General features: G+C 48.8%; 1 protein-coding gene across 2 annotated transcripts in view; it reads right to left on the bottom strand.

Moving 5' to 3' along the window:
* Positions 1-17,173, bottom strand: part of plch2a (phospholipase C, eta 2a) — a 268,571-nt gene that overhangs the window by 234,634 nt on the left and 16,764 nt on the right. The window contains exons 3-4 of one of the 2 annotated variants that reach the window (XM_072478060.1): positions 5,957-6,200; positions 2,003-2,132 (exon numbers count right to left, since the gene is read on the bottom strand). In XM_072478060.1, coding sequence (XP_072334161.1) covers positions 2,003-2,132; positions 5,957-6,200 — 374 coding nt within the window. Of the gene's footprint in view, positions 1-2,002; positions 2,133-5,956; positions 6,201-17,173 lie in introns of those variants that run through there. The other variant, XM_072478059.1, reaches the window with a different exon arrangement.

The following is a 17,173-nucleotide window of genomic DNA, read 5'->3' as shown; positions in this document are numbered from 1 at the left end:
CCACAGCCAGAAGTTAACAGTTGTTATTGTACAGAATAATAAAACAGAGTTGTACCATCTCCAGCCGTGTTGGTTCGTTTCTGTGTCGGAACACCCAACACGACAACGGGGAGAATGTGCAAACCATACACGGACACTGACCCAGAGCCGGGATCGAACTTGGGACCTCGGCGCCGTGAGGCAGCAGTGTGTGGAGTCTGCACTTTCTCCTCGCGTCTGCGTGGGTTTCCTCCGGATGCTCCGGTTTTCTAACCCAGTCTAAAGATATGCAGGTTTCGTGGATTGGCCATGCTAAATTGCCCCTTGGTTTCCGAAGGTTAGGTGGGGTTACGGGGATTGGGCAGAGGAGTTGGCCTACCGTGCTCTTTCAGAGGGTCGGTTTAGACTCGATGGGCCAAATGGCCTCATTCTGCACTGTAGGGATTCTACGATTCTATTCTATAAGACCGCTTGTCTGTGCAATGCTTTGTTCTCATAACTGAACCTTTTCAGTCCTTATATGTCGAGTGCCCAGATTGTAACCCAAGTTTATTTTTCACATAGGAAGTTTTAACTTCCTTTCAAAGACAAATATCTATTGGCTCCTCCATGCCTAGCACTGCTGGCAGTTATTTAAGGAGATTAAATAATGTGGGAAGGATTTGAGACTACACTCCGAAAAGCAGCTCCGACCACATTTATAACTGAGCTAATTCTTTATGCAGCCATTGTAAATCATTCTAATCAAATCTGAGAACTTGCGTAGGTCTTTTTGCAGCTATTATGAATGATTATATAAACTTTTTACACAAGCCATTAAAAGTGGATTTCAAATTCGCCTTTGAACACTTCTCCATTCCCAGTGCCACCTCCCAGTCATTTTGATCCTCAAGAGGCATTTCAATGTGATCCTTGCAAATGAGCTGTAATAAGCACGGATCACCTCACATCATTCCTGGTTAGTTGAGAGCGAATGATATCATTATCATTTGGATTGATCCAGGTGAGCAGCATTCACATTACCCAAATGTGCGTCTTAACTCAAAGCATTGCAGTCTGGTATTTATAGTTGACTCACTGTCTCTGGAAGCAGTTTCTCGAAGATGGTTAGGTTGAGCGTCTGATCATCGAAACGAGCATATCTGCCAGTACCTGTCTATTCAAACCATTGCCCGCCAATGCTGATGAGCCCACTTAAAAAAAAAAATTTAGAGCACCCAATTCCTTTTTTTTCAATGAAAGGGAGAATGTGCAAACTCCACACGGACAGTGACCCGGGTTCGATCCCTCAGCGCCGTGAGGCAGCAGCGCTAACCACTGCACCGCCGTGCCGTCCTGTTAATGTGCCCATTATTCAACCGAATCACAGTGCTTTCATTGCATTGGTGTGAGTGAGGGCGCAGCAAGATTATAGAACTCGGACCGAGAGAAGAAAGTAGATAGTTGTAATACTGCAAAATATTCTGCACTCTGATGGTGATCTGCATGCATCTGGATTGCATAAGGGACCGGTTGGCACCTGTTCTATTTGATAGCTGTGCACGCAGGCCGTTCAGGCAACAACAAGAACAACCTGCATTTGGGTAGCACCTTTAACGTAGCAAAACCTGAACGTTTACCAGACAAAAATTGGCGCTGAGCCAAAAATGTTGGTCTGAAGTGAAAGTATAAGATTCCATGGACACTATTGGAAGGATATGGGAGTCCTCCCCAGGGTCCTGACCAATTTCTACCCCTCAACCAACATCACTAAAACCGATTATCTGGTCAATATCCCATCATTCAGTGCAGGAGCTTAATGTGTCCATTTTGGCTGCAGCAAATACTACGTTAAAACAGTGACTACACATCAGAATATTTTGGTAGCTGTAAAGGGCCTTGGGACATCCTAAGGGATGTGAACGGCGCTAGAGCAAGGCAAATTCTTTATTACCCCCGTAGGGAGGGGAGATGATGGATTACGCCAGGATTGTAGGTTAAGATTTGGAAAATGTGAATGGAATTTGCCGGAGAAGTCTCTTACCTTGAACATCTGCTTAACTTTCTGGCGCGGCAGGTTAACGTTGAGTTTATGCATCAGCTGCAGGACCTCGCCAACACTCAGGCAGCCGTCCCCATTCTTATCTGCCTCCGCAAATGTCTGCTTTAGCCACGTGAATAACAAGTTAAGGGCAATACTGAAAACTATGCCTCATCTTCCTTGACTCCCGTGAGGGATCAGGGAGTATTTGCCAGTGGAGTGGGTCAGACTTTGGGTACGTTACACAGGAAGCTGGGCCTGAGGGGGGTGAGCAGCCCCTCCTTAATCCATGTTGAGCAGGAAAATAATCAATTTGAGTCTGACGGACCCAGATATCAAACTGGGCCACTGAACCATCGTTCCGGGACTTTAAACTGGGAGAGGTTAAGGAAATTGACATGTAGTGAGAAGAGGCTGAAGGATTTGAGGCGAGGGATTGCCAAGCGGGCGAGAAAGGATTGTGGGATACAAGGGACGGGAAAATATGGGGAGAAGGAGATGCAATGAGGTGGACTGAGGGATAGGATAAAAAGGAGTCACTGATACACTGATAAGGGATTGAGGGAGAGACTGGGAAGAGATTGGGATACAGTGAGAAGGGATTGAGGGAGACAATAGGACTGGATTAAAGAATACGCTGAGAAATTGAGTGATTGGGTGAGAGATAGAGCGGTAAAAAGATGGTGCGAGAGTTTGAACTATTAAATAGGGTTTTGTGCACTTTCTGGACTTCTCAGTTTTTAAAAAGTAAATTTAGAGTACCCAATTCTTTTTTTCCAATTGAGGGGCAATTTAGCGTGGCCAATCCACCTACCTTGCACATCTTTGGGTTGTGGGGGCGGAACCCACGCAGACACGGGGAGAATGTGCAAACTCCACACGGACAGTGACCCAGAGCCGGGATCGAACCCGGGTCCTCGGCGCCATGAGGCAGCAGTGCTAACCACTGCGCCACCGTGCCGCCTGATCCAATCTTATAAACTCTCCTTAAGATACAGACAATGGAGTTCACCAGAGTGCGGCTTCCCTCCAATGCACCAAACTCTCAGTGATGTTCAGCTCTTCCTCCGTTGCGTTTTTTTGTCTGACATGTCCCAAAGGAACAGGTTCTGCTCTGACCTGCTCTCAATCAACGAAGCTGGGAGCAAGGGCCCGCGGCTGCATCTCACTGGCAGGTTATCGGAACTCTGATTTGTTTTGTTTTGCCCATTCCGCTGTGGATATCCATTAACAAGCAGGAAGCTGCTCTCACCTTTAGCCAGCGTGAAGAGTGTGTTGTGATGAGATGGGCCGCTGGACCGTTTGTTTCTATCTCCCTGCCTTATGGCCATGAATAGTAATGAGAGTGACATTAACATCAAGTAGCACTGAGCTTCCAATAAACTATGGAGCACACTGACTTGCTGAGTGGGGAAGAAAGGCTCCTCCGGATAAATGGTCAAAAAGAAGGATAGGTGCAGGAAATTCGACACTGCGGGAGTCTTCAATATTAAACACAAATAGCTCAGAGTCAAATCGCCAAGAAGAGCTGGTGCAAAACAGAATTAATCAGACTGTTTGGAGAGGAAGAGGGAGTTCTTGTAAATCTAGGGGCTGCTAACCCTCCAGGAATTAAAGATTCATTTCCAGATCACTGCCGCAAGCAAAACAATAAAACCAGGAGGAAAATTAAATAAAATGATGTGTCCTGTCCTCGGCCATGTCAAGTGACCAATGGTGGGGGCCTGTAGGCGGGGGGCGGGTGAATAGCGGCCATGTGATGAAAGCTCCAGGAATAGGCCCAATCAGGTTTGGCAACCTGGCGAAAAGCTCAATCCAAATGAGTCACCTGAGAGGGGGTGGGCAGGGGTGAAAGGCAAAATACTGCGGATGCTGGAAAACCCGAAATAAATACAGAAACTGCTGGAAAAGCACAATAGCGCTCTGAGGAAAAATCATTTGGACTCGAGGAGTTAACTCTGTTCCTCCCTCTGCCGGGCCTGTTGAGATTTTCCTGCGTTTTCTTTAATAAATTTAGAGTACCCAATAATTTTCTTTTCCAATTAAGGGGCAATTTAGCGTGGCCAATCCACCTAACCTGCACAGCTTTGGGTTTTGGGGGCGAAGCCCACGCAGACACGGGGAGAATGTGCAAACTCCCCCCGGACAGTGACCCAGGGCCGGGATTTGAACCTGGGTCCTCAGCGCTGTAGGCAGCAGTGCTAACCACTGTGCCATGTGCCGCTCCTCATTTTCTGTTTTTATTATCGGGGAGTAGGATTACTGGGAATCCCCCCCCCCATGGGACAGCCGCACAGGTATGATGGGCTGATTAGCCACATCCTGAGCTGTATCGTTCTGTACCTATCAGGAGGGTTACTCTAAAGCTTTTCCTGTCCGGTGCTGGGGAGTTAAAACCTGGATTCTCCAGCCATTCGTTGTAATCTGTGGTAAGGATTTCTCCTGACTGTGCTGCAGTTGCTAGAGAACGAATTCTGTCCCCCGGAAATCCCAACGACATGCTGCCCCCCGCAACACAGGAACACAATGGGGCCCTTTTTCAACCTGCGACTATATCTTCTACCCCGCTGCCTTGCCCTGTTTGAATTTTATGAGTCGAAGGCTTGGGAATGCATGTTCGCGGCATTGCCTGACTGCTGATTAGGTGCTGAGTGAGAACACCAAACCACTTTGTATGCACAGCATGTAATAAATATAAATGAATGGGAATGTGGATTTAACTATATTGCACCTGTATAGCCCACAGAGTTTGGAAGTTTAATTATTCAGAACAATTAAACATGCCCCCTCATCGCTTCCTTCCCTAAGTGCCAGCCTAAATGGGACACAATGGCCTGACCAGGGTGTTGTTTCTAGCTTCAGGCCAGGTCACCAAAGTAACTGCACCCCCAAACTCTGAACCACCCGCCCAGGACGTCTGCGTTCGGCTTTCGAAACCTTGTAGGAAGCCAGCGGTAGGAAGCAAAGGATTAATTTTACTTTGAACAACCATCTTCCCACGGCAGTAGCCATCCACAATCTCCCACTGGGACAACCAATATGCCTGTCCCTGCTCGGGCCGGCTTTTATGTTCAGTTCTAACGAGCCCCACGCCAGGTGAGCTCCGACCCCTACCTGGGAAGCTTGTACTCCACGAACCCCACGGGGAGGTCGATAATGGTTTCGCCCTGGGCCTCGTGAGGGTTATGACAGTAGGGGCTGTCAAAGTTCCAGCTCTGCCCTGGAGAAACTCTGGGAATTAAGGGTTAAAAAATCAAAGCTGTTCCCAATCGTTGATGGTACGAGGAGTAGGGGACACAGATTGAAGATGCAGGGAGGATGCAAGGAAGGCCATTTTTACACAGCGAGTGATAATGACCCAGAACTCGGTGTCTACATGGCTGATGGAAGCGGTGACAGTCAATAATTTAAAAAAGGAAATTGGATGGGCACTTGAGCGAAATAGGACTATGGGGATAGTGCGAGGGTATGGGCTTGATTAAGTTGTGCAATAGTGAGCTGGGAGAGGCTCCATGTGCCAAATAGCCTCCTTCTGTGCTGTCACGACTATAATCTCCAGGTCACTATTGGGAGAAACCCAGGAGAAAAATCAAAGGCTCATAAAAAGAGAGTTTTTATCCAAACACCTTTAGTTATTAATTATAAAATATTGGAAATGGGGGGAAAGGACCCTTTGATTGAAAGTCATAAAATCATCCAATCAGGGTAATGATGGGCAGTGGGAAGGAGGCAGCCATTAAGGACAGGTGACCAATGGTGGGGGTGGAATGTGGAGATGGGAAGATGGGAAGTCAGGTGATGATACCTCCTTGAATTCATCCAATCAGAGGACTCAACCCCTCCCACCGTCCCACCAAGAGGGAAGGACGCTTTCTGGAACAATTTTTGTCATGTATTAAAAAGAAGGCAAGGGTCGGAACCATGCGGAAGGCTGACAGACGACGTCGGAAAGGATATTGGTCGCGTGTCCTCTGCCGCTTCGATAGGCTGTCTTCGTCGCTGATCCCCGCCATGAGGTATTTGAGGCCTGTAATCCAGGTTCGGGCCTCCTCGCCGTTTGAGGAAACCAGGTCGAGGGATTCCATGTGGTCCCCGTAATAAATACTGAAGCAGCAGTTTGGGTCGAAGCTGCCATCCGGGTAGCGCTGGAAGATCTCCGACTGCTTTCCCTCACACACTTCTCGAATAGCATCGATTGAAACTGTGCACAGAGACAAGACCATGGCATTTTAAAAATGGAAGACAAGGTGACCATAGCATCAACGTATCACAATCAGAAAGTGATCATGCTTGACCTCTGGATGCCCCAAAGCATCTGACAGCCGGTGACCCACTTTAGAGCTGTGCTGATGTAGGGAAAGATGGAAGACAATTTGCGCGCAGCAAGACCCCACAATGTGCTTGTTGGTTGAGGAATAAATAGTGGTCGACCACACCACAAAGCTGAAGGGATGGCCGCCAGCGATGAGCAGTGCCAATCTGGGATGCATAGGAGGCCAGAACTGGAGGGCTGGTGAGCCCGAGGAGGCCACAGGGATAGTGAGGGGGGTGAGACTGGGGAGAGATTGGAACAGTCTGTTACATACTGGGCTACAGCTGCTCCCATTTCCACCTTGCTTGTCACTCACTTCAAACATTAAAGAGCTATATATATTTTTTTAAGCAGTACTTATTGCCATGGTAACTGGATGGCACAGGCGTTAGAACACTGGCCTCTCAAACCTGGCTTTAAATCCAGCACAGGCTGACGGAAAGCCTCTGACTTTATGCTCTCCTGTTATAAAATCACACTTGATTAAACACTGGCCAATATCTCACTCAGAAATGGATTTGGAGGTGGGGGGCATGGGGGGGGTGGTGGCTGCTTTTCTGGGACTCTGCTGAAAATGCAATGTCAGGTCTGTGAAGAGAGGAGCGACACCCTGCGTCTGTCTCACTTCAAGGCCCGTGGAGGGAATGTGATTAGCTTTCTGACACCAATGACCCAGCCTTGGCCAGTCGGACTAAATTCGCTGGTCGAATTATGGGTGGAATATCAGCACGTTTTCCACTCAGCCAGAATTCTGTTGATCACATGAATCCCTCTCGGCCCAGGTCAAAAGTCCCTTGCATTTTTAGGCAGGGCTAGCCCAGAATCGTTGGGCGGTCCACTCACCTCCTGGGTCAGAACATGTTCATTGAAGTCGCACTCCAGGGATTTGAGCATGAACTGACTCTCCCAGCACTGAGGGAGTGCTGCACTGTCTCAGGTGTTGTCTTTCGGGTGAGGTTTTCAAAAGGATTGGAATCAGATGGGCGAGGTTTCTGAAACTTGGCCCAATTGTGCATGTTTTGTTGCCTATTCCTAGCAGAAGAGGTCCAATTGCTTTCTTTGGAAAGTGTCCTTGCGAAGTCCATAGGCTTCCTGGCCCATTGCCTCTCAGCTTTGTGCCCCCCAGCATCCAATGCCCCCTCCCCTCTCCACCATGATGACACTGGATCCGAGGGGGCAATCAACCCTCATTGCCAAGGTGCAAACAATGGGGAATACACCTTATCGTCTGTCCACAATTCTTTTGCTCCTGTCATGTAATATACAGCACAGGAAGATCCCACATGGCCCACTGTGCATGTGCTGGCTCTTTGAAAGCTCCACTTCCCCATCCTGCGCAATCCCCACGGTCCTGCAAATGTTCCCTTTTCAACAAGATTCCCCTTCTGAATTTGGGCGAGGTCCCTGTCACATTCCCGGTGTCACACACTGCTTCTTCCTCAATGACACACCAGGAATACTTCCTGCTGTGCTGCTCGACAGTGCAAGCTAACCCTGAGTAACAGATGGGTAGGTTATTGGTAGTGGTGTTTGAAGATTGGGGAGGAGCGTTGCAACAGTCTCCCAGTATTCTACGTGTCCATATAATGAAAGCAAGCTTTCATTTTATCGTAAAATTTATTTAGGTCACTTGACGACCAATGATAAGAGTCATAGGCCGGGATCATCCAGCCATTCGCTGGTGGCGGGATTCTCTGCTCCCGCAGGCAGGGCACCCCCACCCGCGGGTTTCCAGGCGGCCTGGGGTGGTTTAATTGGTTTTACAGCATTAAAAGAGGACCTTCGGCCCACTGTATCGGTGCTGGCCATTAAGCACCTACCCTAATCCCACTTCCCTAGGAAGGGAGTAATTCTGCTGTTAATTATTGATAATTCCTTTGCTATTATACTGTGTAGTTTTTTTGTGTATCTCTTCAATATGCTGTAAACAATTGTTACTGATTAGAGCCTTATTACACCCAGCCACATTGAATCTTGGTCACTCGGAGTACAATTACAGGCTAATATGTTTGTAATTATGCCATTACTCAAGGAGTGTGAAGAACAGTATTGTCCTCTGTTGTTCCCACTACCAATCCATTCCCAGCTTTAAAACGAGCGACAGCGCATTCAGAGACCGAGAGCCGCCTTGGAGAGCTGTCAACTGAGTTTGTTAGCATTTAATTGGTATGAGGCTGATAATGCCCCCCCTGCCGGTGTGATGTCATGTTGTAATGGAGGAGGGGGGGTGCGAGGGGAAGGGAAAGAATGGGAGGGAGAGGCAAAGGGAAGAGAGAAGGAGGTAGGAGAGGAAGGGATTAGGAAAAGAGGAGTTAGAGAAGAGGAGAGAGGCAGCAGAGAAAAATGAGGATGGAGGGAGGTTGAAGGGGAGGGGTCAGAGAGATGCATGGTGACAGCAGAGAAGAGGGAAGGGGGGAGGAGAATTGAGAGGGATAGGAATAGGGGAGGGGAGGTAGTGGGGATGAGCACATCCTGTTATAAGAGAGGAGGGGCGAGGGATAGTGGAGATTAATGGTGGAGGATGAAAGGTATTTTTTTAATAAATATATATAACTTAGAGTACCCAATTCTTTTTTTCCAATTAAGGGGCAATTTAGCGTGTTCAATCCGCCTAACCTGCATATCTTTGGGTTGTGGGGGTGAAACCCACGCAGACACGGGGAGAATGTGCAAACTCCACACGGACAGTGACCCAGAGCCGGGATCGAACCCGGATGCTCAGCGCCGTGAGGCAGCAGTGCTAACCACTTTGCCACCATGCCGCCTCGAGGATGAAGGGTATTGAAGAAGGCACAAGGTGAAGGAACCGGAAGAAGAATGGAAGGGAAAAGTGGGAGGAGAGAGAAGAAAGGGAGTGAACATTAAGTGAGAGAGTCAGATGGAAGGGGTTGAAGAGAGGCCGGACAGGCCTGGGTTGTTTTCTTTGGGGCAGAGGAGGCTGAGAGGGGACTGATTGAGGTGTTTAAGATAATGAGCGTTATGGGCAGGGTGGATAGGAAGTAGCTGTCTCCCTTAGTTCAAGGGTCAATAAGGAGGAGGCATAATTTTAAGGTGAGGGGCAGGAGGTTTAGAGGGATTTGAGGAAAGCTTTTTTCACCAAGAGGGTGATGGGAGTCTGGAATGCAGTGCCAGGGAGGGGAGTAGAGGCAGGGAACCTCACAACCTTTAAAAGGTACGTGCTGAGCATTTATAACTATCAAGGCAATGGGCGAAGTGCTGGAAAGTGGGACTAGTGTAGATTTAGGGTAGTTTTGTCAGTGCCGATTGATGGGCCAAAGCGTCTTCTCTGCATTATGTGATTCTATGACTCTAACCTCGGGACAGGCCAAACTACTGCACAGCCAAAAAAGTACTTTTGAAGTGTGGTCACTGTTGTAATTGGCCAACCAAATCTACACAGCAAGATCCCAAAACAGTGATGTGATAATAACCAGGCAATCTGTTGTGGTGATGTTGATTGAGACGGTCCAGCAGTCTCTCAGTGCTCCATTACAGCTCGGCTTCAACACACAACATCTGGACCCAAGAGACAAGAACGTTACCCAGAAATCCACTGTAAGTTATACTCTTGAGATCGCTGGCTCCTTGACCTCCTTCTCCGAGCAGGCAGAGAGTGATGCCTTCCTTAGGAAGGGACATCAAACTGAAGCCTCATCTGCATGGTTCAGGTGGTTGTCAATGATCCCATGATGTTATCACAAGAAGAGTTCTCTCGCAGTGCCGTGGCCAACGTCCATCTCCCAACCAACACTGGCAAAAACAGTATCATCTCATTAGAATCCAGGGGGAGAGGTCCATGGCCTGAAACGTTAACTCTGCTTCTTTCTCCACAGTTGCTGCCCAGGCCCGCTGAGTATTTTCAGCATTTTCTGTTTTATTTCAGGTTTGCAGCAGCTGCAGTATTTTGCTTTTCTGTATGACTGCCGAGTCTGTGGGACCTTTGCGTTTGCTACTTTTACCCAAATAGCAACAGCCAGGGAGGCTCAAAGTGAGAACTGCCACTGCATCTACTGGAGGACATGGGAAGGCCATTGGTGGTTCTGGGGGGTGGGGGTGGGGGGTCACGTGATGTGAACGCGGGAGCAGTCCTGTTTTCGCGAGCTCTGGACCCGCTTGTCTTTTAATCCATTATGTCATCCTGGTTTCATAATTTGTCTTTTCTTGGCCTACACGGTTCGTGCCATGTCCCTGGAAATACCTGATTGGCATTTTTGCGAGGAAGAGCCGAGATGAAAGACACGATCATACCGGCCGTGTCCCGCCGGAATTGGGACTGGACGATTCCCGGCGGCTGTTACTCCTCGCGGATCTAACCAGATCCCATGAGACGTGGCAATCAGGACCCAGTCCACAATGGGCGGGACCCAATCCCGCAGAGTTAAGTGAGTTTCAAAACTCACAAAACTCAAAAGCCGGGCGCCACAAATGGGGACTCGGCAGAACGGCGATTGGGTGGGGGGGGGGGTCTCCCACGTGATCGCAGGCCCCCAGGTAGTCGGCCTCTGGGCAGGGTGGCACCTTGTCACTGCTGATGCCACCTGGACACCCTGGCAGTGCCACCTGGGTGCCACCCTGGCAGTGCGAGGGTGGCAGGCTGGCATTGTGCCCATACCAAGAATCGGGCCCCGAGGTGCTCTGTCTGTATGAGGTGGGGTGCGGGGGTCCCGAGGACCCCTGTACGGGTGAGTTGGGGATGTCCAGGGGTTGCATCGGGGGGGGGGTGTCGCGAGATCAGGTCGCCATTTTCTGACCTCTTCCTTCACTGAGGTGCTCTGCTCATTGGAGCCCCTCAGTGCAGGAACTGACGCCAATGCGGTCTTGAAGGGCGTCCCCATTGGTGCCTGAAAATACAGACTGCCTTTAGACAGTGAGATCATTCCCAGTGCTTGTGGTGCCAGGGATGATCCCTCTAACCCTCGCCAGAACGGACTCTATTTTTTGGTTAGATGGTGCCCAAAATATTAGCATCCTGGTTTGTGTGTGGCGGTCGGAGTCGGCGGGGTTGGTGCCCTGCTGCTGTGGTGCAGTTGCTGCCCCTACAGGCTCTCACCTTGGCGGTGCCCCTGGTGCAGTGTTGATCTGGATGATGGCCGCTATCGATCAAAATGTTATCTTGGCTGAAGGTCCCGGCTCAGTGATGCACATTATCAGCATACACTTTTAAGAATCGTGAGCTACTTTCAAGAGCGCGGTGGAGGAAAGGGAAAGGGTTCTTACACTCGAAAGAGCACATTCCTTGGTGAGGGCTCGTCTCCGTGTGGCTGAGATCCTGCTGCACGGTGTGCCATCTATCCTGACGGGTTCCGGAAATGCGGCCCAGGCAGGGTGTGTCCTCAAGCGAGAGATTGAAAGCGACGTCCGCACTGAGTTTGCAAATTAGCTGCTCGCTTTAATAATCTTGATTTGCAGGGGAGTTTGAAATGTGAACATGATGGCCTGTGTCGTTCGTTGATTACCCCGATCTAGCGAATCATATTGTGTCAATTATGAGAGGTGTGATTTGTGCAGTTTCACTCCTTTTAAAGTAGATGAGTGGAGCCTGAGCGGGGTGAAGGGGGGAGTGTGGGAATTGGGAGAGTTAGAATCATAGAATTTACAGCGCAGAAGGAGGCCCATCGAGTCTGCACTGGAGACTCACCAGAGGCATTCGGCCTCACTGAGATTGAGGACTGCCCCCCAGTTAGAGCCTATCCGCTTTGAGGTTTTTTTGGATTTATTTATTTTACTGACTATATTCCCACGGGTCCAGATTTAAGTGATTTACGGAAGGGGACAGGCCCACAATAGCCACAACCAGAGCAGGGCCCCACATCGTTCCCACCTCAGCCAAATTATCTTTCATTTGCAGTGACGACACAACTCTTCATACTCTGTCGTTGTGGCTTATAATTGTCTCTCTAGGGGGCAGCACGGTGGCGCAGTGGGTTAGCCCTGCAGCCTCACGGCGCCGAGGTCGCAGGTTCAATCCCGGCTCTGGGTCACTGTCCGTGTGGAGTTTGCACATTCTCCCCGTGTTTGCGTGGGTTTCGCCCCCACAACCCAAAGAAGTGCAGGCTAGGTGGATTGGCCACGCTAAATTGCCCCTTAATTGGAAAAAATTAATTGGGTACATTAAATTTATTTTTAAAAAAATAATTCTCTCTTGAAATATTCTCATTCATTGCAGCAGGGGGTAACAGATTTTCCGGCACCCCCAATGCACCCTGGCAGTGCCCCTGCCAGCTGGCAGTGCACCTGGTCACCATGGCAATGCCAGGCTGGCAGCCAGGTAGCAATGCCAGGCTGGCAGTGCCTGGCTGGCACCAGCATTGCCAGGGTACCACCCTGCCAAAAGGGCTTGCACCTGGGGGCCTCGGGGCCTCTGATCCCCTGGGAGACCCTTACGAGTTCCATTCCATTTACGGGGACCAGTCCTGAATGGCGCTCAGCCGGGTTCTCCGAGGCAAAGGAGATTGATCCCACACCTCGGGTACCTGGGGAATCGGCATATTGAACCGAGAGTAGGGGCTGGATTCTCTGCAGCCCCGTGCCCAAATTGCGTTTGGCACAGGAGCGGAGAATCAACTTTCCCGACGGAATCAGGGTCGGCGCCAATCCGGCGATTCCCCAGGCCCTGAACATCCGCGCGTCCGCGAATTACTCCACGTGGCTGGAGGTGCCATTGCCAGAGGCCACCCCCAGCGATACTCCGCTGCCGACCAGCCAAGTTCCCGACGGTGTGGAATTAACATGGTATGGCCAGTCGGGACTCTCGCGTGGCGGTTGAGGACTCAAATTTAAAACAAAATGGAGGGCGATGGAATACTCTCCACCTGCCTGGAGGAGTGCAGCTCCAACAACACTCAAGAAACTCGATACCATCCAGAGCTAGGCAGCAAAGATGTGCAGGCTTGGTGGATTGGCCATGCTAAATTGCCCCTTAATTGGAAAATAATAATTGGGTACTGTAAATTTTTTTTAAAAAGACAAGGGATGATGGGAACACCACCATCACAAGCCCTCACATACCATCCTGACTTGGAATTATATCACTGTTTCTTGGTCAAAATCTAGGAACTCTTTTTAAATTAAATTTTTTAAAAATTCCAATTAAGGGGCAATTTTTTTAAATTTTATTTATTTTCATTTATTTTTTAATTTTAGAGTACCCAATTGTTTTATTTCCAATCAAGGGGCAATTTAGTGTGACCAATCCACCTACCCTGCACATCTTTGGGTTGCGGGGGTGAGACCCACGCAGACACGGGGAGAATGTGCAAACTCCACACGGACAGTGACCCGAAGCCAGGATCGAACCCGGGTCCTCGGCGTGAGGCAGCAGTGCTAAACGCTGCACCACCGTACCGCCCATTCTTGACAGCCCCATGGGTGTGTCTGCATCAAATGACTGCATCAGTTCAGCAAGGCATCTCACTACCACCCGCTCATGGGCAATAAGGAATGGCCCCATACTCCAAGCTAGAGTAAAACAAAAGGGATATTGAGATGGGGTGGGATCAGCCATGATTTTACTGAATGGCGCAACAGGCTTGAGGGGCATTAAGGCCTCTGCGCTTCTATTTTACATTCTTATGACCCAGGGAGATTTCAAGTGAGAGAATAAACAGGTAAAGCAGAAAGACAAATGTTTCTAAATGAGAAGGTATAATTAGTTTGCTCAGTAGGTGTTTAATGTTGAACTATTCTCTTTATTATCAAGATCAATATTTGTACCAGGGGACTACCAGGGAACATGGCTACAGCACAAAGCGCTGATCAGAAATTAAGTTATTACTTCAAACAGTTCTTGGATAAGCAGGATATTTAATTATAATGCAGCCCCAAGGAGCATCAACACAGCACCTCCACTTCAATTAACTTCTTTCCCATTCTCACAACTGTTGTGTTATGCTGCTTCGGATAACACAGGCTGCTACTTGATGCAGTCTGAACTAAAGGATGCTCCAGGCTCTGAAATGAGTTCAACGTGTTTATTGAACTATTAACACAGTTCTCAAATGAGTTCGACTCTCTGCTAATCTAACTGCAGTAACTCAGTCTAACTGTAGCAGCTTGCTCTAAGCCACGTGCTGGGGTGTGATGCTGCTGATCAACCCTGTCTGACTCTCTAGATGTCTGTCTGTGGAAAGAGGCCGGGTGTGGGTGCCTCATCCCTTTTATAGTGTTTATGTCATGCCCCCTTGTGGTGATGCCACCTCTGAGTGTCCTGACTGCCCATTGGTTGTGTCCTATTCTGAGTGTTCATTGGTTGCATGTTTGCATATCATGACAACTTGCTGACTCTTCCAGAGTTTTCCCAATCAAAGTCAGAGACTACAGCAGCCTGGGTACGATAGAGGAGCAGGGCATCTTTAGCATCTATGCAGCCAGTTCACGAAGGGATGAGGCCTGGAAGTTGTGTATCTGCTGCAGAGAAAACCCCCTTTGAAAGAGATGGGTCTGTGTCGGGACGCTCCCTGTCTTTCTTTTTTTTAAATAAATTTAGAGTACTCAATTAATTTTTTCCAGTTAAGGGGCAATTTAGCGTGGCCAATCCACCTAGCCTGCACATCTTTGGGTTGTGGGGGCGAAACCCACGGAGACACGGGGAGAATGTGCAAACTCCACACGGACAGTGACCCAGAGCCGGGATCGAACCTGGGACCTCGAGGACGTGAGACTGCAGTGCTAACCACTGCGCCACCCTGCTGCCCCACTCCCTGCCTTTCTTTTTTTTTTTAAATAATTTTAAGAGCGATTTTTTATTTTCTGTAATTTTTCACTCGTCACAATAAGAAGAGGGATTATGGGAGAAGACTTATTGTCCTCAGTCTTGGCATCAAGTGCCCCTAGATCCATCAGATCTCTCTGCTTCTCCTCGCCAGCGATAATAATAATCTTTATTGTCACAAGTAGGCTTCCATTAACACTGCAATTAAGTTACCGTGAAAAGCCCCTAGTTGCCTCACTCCGGCACCTGTTCGGGTACACGGAGGGAGAATTCAGAATGTCCAATTCACCTAACAGCACGTTTTTCGGTCTTGTGGGAGGAAACCAGAGCACCCGGAGGAAACCCACGCAGACACGGGGAGAACGTGCAGACTCTGCACAGACAGTAACCCAAGCCGGGTATCGAACCCGGGTCCCTGGCGCTGGGAAGCAACAGTGCTAACCATAATGAAATGGCAGGTGGGAATTTCCACCCCTCCTGTTTCCAAGATTGATTTGAATCCGCAAGGACAATTAAGCCAGACCTCTGGAATGCAAGTCGACCCTGTTACCGTCCCTGTGTGAGCCTGTGTCAGATTTGAACCTCTAGTCTTTGAGGCTAAAGGGCCAGTGTTTAACCCAACGCTCTTGCTGCAGCCTCGCGAGGACACGTGTTGGCAGCTAGGTTTTTCCAGAATTTTCTGTTCTAATTTTAGGTCATTTAAGCTTAGTTGGTTTACGTGGGAGTTTATGCTCCAGATGGGCCTGCTCTCACCCAATTTCAAACATTGTCAGAAAATCCTTCTCTTTCCTACTCCCCCATCTGTTTGTCTAGTTCCCCCTTATATGCATCTTTGCTATTCATTGTGGCGGCGAGCTCAAAGTTCTCACACTCCCGGAGAAAAAGGATTCTCCGAAATTTCCTACCAGATTTATGAGCGACTATATTGGATTTACGTCTGTAAGCTTTTCAATGTCCCACAAGTGGAAGTCACATTTTAAAGAGGAAAGGTTTGATGGGGTCGACCTTTAACAGTTGATGATTACCACTGACAAGGTGGACTTCAGTTGCCAGATTTCAAATCCGGATTTCCTTCACTCACTGCAGCACCTGGACAAAGGGAGAACAAGCCCTATGAGGCAGGGGCCTGGCCATTACTTTATGCTCTACACCCTGTCACGCCATTTAAAACCCACCTCTTTAATCAAACTTTAGGTCTTCCAGCGGAGTATCTCCGTATGCAGCCGGGTGTCGCGTTTCGCCTGATTTCCCCCCTTGTGAAGCACCGTGGAATATTTTATAACGTTAAGGCTGCTATATAAATGCAGGTGCTTGTTGTTCAGCTGAATTGAAATGCTGAGAGCGAGAGATTTTGTTCCCATCGCTCGTTATGTAATTTTCAATTTTCTCTCAGCACATTATTTAATAACATATTTGGAGCACCTCCCAGATGTGATAACCAGGTTTTTTTTTCCACTAAATCTGCTGAAGGATAAACCCGGAGATTATGGTTCTGCAGAATGATTACACAGAGTAGTCACTGCATCTGCTTACTAAATAACAATGAGTAAACTGACACGGGGCCTTCTGGTGGGCACTTTTAAACAAATAAATTAAAGAATGTATTACAATCATCCTTCAAATCCTTTCTGGAATGTAAATCTCGCAAGTTTACATTCTCGGCTGCCGCAATATCTTTAGTGGTGCTTCTTCCCTTCATTTGCATCTGTTTTTATTATTAAATGTCCTCATTGGGCAGGCGCACCGATAAGATCTGTGGCTCCTCGGGCTGCACTCCCACCCCTCCGATCGGATGGTCGTGGGTTCAAGTCCCATTCCAGAGACTTGGGGTGAGGTCTTACAGTCCCGCCGATGGTGCGCGCAGACGTGACATTAAACTGAAACTCCTTCACTCGTCTCAGGTGGGCGTGAAAGATTTCACGGCGCTCTTTTGCAGAGGGGAAGGGGAGCCCCACACATTATCGCTCACTCACCCTCCCTAAAACGGGCCACCTGATGGTGGGGCACATCGCAGTTTATAAGAATGGTGCGCTTCTGTGCTCTACATTCTACGTAGAGGTGCCCTGTACCCTGTCAAACTTACCCCACCTCTGAAATCCGCAGTCTCTCCCACCAAGATTAAAAGCAGCATGGGAACGCCACCGTCCGCAGG

Source organism: Scyliorhinus torazame, chromosome 16 (genome assembly GCF_047496885.1).
Source record: "Scyliorhinus torazame isolate Kashiwa2021f chromosome 16, sScyTor2.1, whole genome shotgun sequence".
Classification (NCBI taxonomy): Eukaryota; Metazoa; Chordata; class Chondrichthyes; order Carcharhiniformes; family Scyliorhinidae; genus Scyliorhinus; species Scyliorhinus torazame.
This window is presented reverse-complemented; position numbering and strand designations above follow the sequence as displayed.